The sequence below is a fragment of the Otolemur garnettii genome, unplaced genomic scaffold (assembly GCF_000181295.1).
Source record: "Otolemur garnettii isolate 467f Iridium unplaced genomic scaffold, OtoGar3 scaffold00292, whole genome shotgun sequence".
NCBI classification, from domain to species: domain Eukaryota; kingdom Metazoa; phylum Chordata; class Mammalia; order Primates; family Galagidae; genus Otolemur; species Otolemur garnettii.
The window spans coordinates 173,646-177,294 of record NW_003852687.1 but is presented as its reverse complement, the minus strand read 5'-3'; the positions used below and the strand labels follow the sequence as shown (position 1 = coordinate 177,294).

The 3,649-nt window shown below is 42.8% G+C and overlaps 1 protein-coding gene across 1 annotated transcript; it reads left to right on the top strand.

Annotated features, from left to right (window-relative positions):
* Nucleotides 1-260: 260 nt before the first annotated feature.
* Nucleotides 261-866, top strand: LOC100952274 (28S ribosomal protein S36, mitochondrial-like). Its single transcript, XM_003803281.1, has 2 exons — nucleotides 261-530; nucleotides 813-866. Exons 1-2 carry the CDS (start codon nucleotides 261-263, stop codon nucleotides 864-866), a joined length of 324 nt encoding a protein of 107 aa, XP_003803329.1.
* Nucleotides 867-3,649: the final 2,783 nt, after the last annotated feature.

Here is a 3,649-nt window from a genome sequence, read left to right as displayed (position 1 = left end):
AGGTTCCTATTGAATGTGTATGACCTTTGCGCCGTTGTCAAGTTGAAAAATTTTAGGTCAAAACACTAAGTTGTGGGCCAGCTGTATCATCATTTTGTGCATATGTATATTTATATTTACAGTTGCACCTCAGTAAGTTGACCACTGTAACAAACTGGTCAACACACAGAGGTGGTCAACATGAGGAACTAAGCCTGCTGTGCTGATGTGCACATATGGTGCATGTCCAGTCTATGACAATCAGGCCAACTTGGGGGGTCATGATGGGCAGCAAGATGACGTCTGCCTGCAGGGTGGTCCAGGTGGTCAAGCCTCACACTCCATTAATACAATTTCCTGACAGAAGAGACAATCCTAAACCCAATGTATCAGAAGCTTTGAGATCCGCAGGGCTACCGTCTCACTCTCCTGCAATTTCCCAGTATTCTAAGGGAAGTAAATCACCAGATTGGCTGATGTATCAGGGTCCACCAGACCCTGAAGAAATAATAAAAACATTACCTCAGAAATACAGAAGGGGGTTGGCGCCTGTGGCTCAAGTGGCTAAGGCACTGGCCACATACACCTAAGGTGGTGGGTTCAAATCCAGCCAGGGCCCACCAAACAACAATGACGGCTGCAACCAAAAAATTAACTGGGCGTTGTGGCGGGCGCCTGTGGTCCCAGCTACTTGGGAGGTGGAGGCAGGAGACTTGCTTGAGCCCAGGAGTTGGAGGTTGCTGTGAGCTGTGATGCTAAGGCACTCTACCCAGGGGGACAGCTTGAGGCTCTGTCTCAAAAAAAAAAAAAAAAAAAAAGAAGAAATACAAAAGGAAACTTTGTCTCAAGGAAAAATTGAATATATTCAAGGTGGAGGTCCAGAGTAAATCACTATGACTGCTGTTTGTCGTCAGACAAAAGAATTACCTTCACAATAAATGGCTTCTAAAATGGCTCAGCATCTGTAGCACAGTGGTTACAGCGCCAGCCATGTACACTGAGGGTGGTGGGTTTGAACCCAGCCCTGGCCTGCTAAAACAACAATGACAACTGCAACAAAAAATAGCCAGGCGTTGTGCCAGCTCCTTTAGTCCCAGTTACTTGGGAGGCTGAGGCAAGAGAATCACTTACACCCAAGAGTTGGAGGTTGCAGTGAGCTGTGACTCCATGACACTCTACCAAGGGCAACATAATGAGACTCTGTCTCCAAAAGGTAAAATAAATAAATGAAATGAAAAAGGAGAAATTGTATATTGAACAACTTTAATAAATATTGTGTTAAAAAAAGACATAGAAAGTTAAAAAAAAATAAAGCAGGTCAACTTAAGGAGGTGGTCAATGTAGGAAGGTTCTTTGGAGGTTCTACTGTCTACTCACACACACATATACACACATATATATGGTTGTCCCTCAATGTCTGGGCAGGGGCTGGTTCCAGGAGAATATCATGCACAGACACACACACACACACAGAGATACCAAAATGCATGGATGCTCAAGATCCTTATATAAAGTCGGTGTAATATTTACATAGAACCTTCACATATCCTCCTGTATACTCTAATCATCTCTAGGTTAATTATAATAACTAATACAATATAGATACTATGTAAATAGTTGTTATATACTACATTGTTTAAGGAACAATGACAAGGAGAAAAGTCTGTACATGTTCAGTACAGACGCAACCATTCATTTTTCCCCGAAAATATTTGTAATCCAAGATTGTGGAACCATGGATATGAAGGGCTGACTGAATACAGGGTGACCCTAAAGACACTATGAGGCAACTATTTTAAATTGCACACGAGGGCAGTGCCCATAGCTCAGTGGGTAGGGCGCCAGCCACATACGCCAAGGTTGGTGAGTTCGAACCCCGCCCAGGTCAGCTAAACAACAATGACAACTGCAACAACAATAAAAAAAAGCCAAGAGTTGTGGCAGGCACCTGTAGTCCCAGCTACTTGGGAGGCTGAGGAAAGAGAATTGCTTAAGCCCAAGAGTTTGAGGTTGCTGTGAGAGGTGACGCCACAGCACTCTACCCAGGGTGACAGCTTGAGACTCTGTCTCAAAAATAAACAAACAAACTGCACATGGACTTTATGGCCACTCTGTATACATGAGGGGAGAAGAGGTGGGATTTCTTTGTACCATTCTTGCAACTTATTATCTAAAAATCAAACAGTAAGGCTGGGCATGATGGCTCATGCCTGTAATCCCAGCACTCTGGGAGGCCAAGATGGATGGATTGCCTGAGCTCAGGAGTTTGAGACCAGCCTGAGCCAGAGCAAGACCCCATCTCTAAAAATAGCCAGGTGTTGTGCCAGGCACCTATAGTCCAGCTACCAGGGAGGCTGAGGCAAGAGAACTGTGCTGCACCCAAGCGATTGAGGTTGCTGTGAGCTATGATGCCAAGGCACTCTACCCAGGGCGACTAAGTGAAACTCTGTCTCAAGAAAAAGAAATAAATAAAAATCAAGCAATATTAGAGATGAATATCCCATCCAGAAAAATTCCAGATAAGTTGTGTAGCTACCCCACCTTCAAGTAGGTGGAGCCTAACTCCCCGTTCATTAAGTATGAACTGTGCATAGGGACTTCCTTTCAAAGAATACAGTACAGAAAGGGAGAGAAAAGAGTAGGTTTACAGAGGAGGAATTCGACAAACACTAACTCAGAAAAGTGATCAAAGTCACCACCAACAGTGACACATCATGTTAGATATGATGGAATAAAAATGGTACTTTAACCAGGTGGTCTTCCTCCCCCAAAGCCATAAACCCCGACTTTCCCAGATGTTGAGAAAAACATCAAAGAAATTTCGGTTGGTGGACAGTCTATAAAATACTTGGCCAATATTCTCAAAACTGTCAAGGTCATCAAAAAACAAGGAAAATCTGAGAAACTGTCATCACCAAGAGGAGCCTAGGAAGACATAGGGACTAAATATAATACACTGTCTCAGATGAGGTCCTGGAACAGAAAAAGGAACTTTGACAAAATTTGAATAAAGTATGGATTTCAGTTAATAATAATAATGTATCAATAATGCTGCTTCATTGATTGTAACAAATGTACTACACTAAAAAGTTAACAGTTGGGGAAATTTGGCATGGGATATTGGAAACCCTCTATAGTGTCTTCACACTTTTTCTATAAATTTAAAATTATTCTTAGTCCATTCAGACTGCTAAAACAAGTATCATAAGCTGGGTGGCTTATAAACAACAAACATTTGTTTTCCACAGCACTGGAGGCTGGAAAGTCCAAGGTCAAGGCAGCAGCAGATTCAGTGTCTGGGTGATGACCCACCTCCTGGTTCACAGAGGCCTTCTTTTTGCTAGAACCTCACATGGCAGACAGGGTCCTCTTTTATAAGGACACTAATCCCATTCTTGGGGGTACCAGCCACATGACCTAATCACCTTCCAAAGGCCCCACTGCCTAACACTATCAATCACCTTGGGGTTAGGATTTCAACATATGAATTTTAGAGTAACACAAACATTCAGACCATAGCATGTTTTGAAAAATAATAAAGCTTATTAAAAAAATCTAGTCAGTTCAGTAAGGAAGATTTGGGCATGAATTTGATGTGAGGTCAGTAAAAAATGAGGCTGAGGCAAATGCTTGCTTTTTGGCTTGGGGAACAGGGAGGTTGGAGGGACTC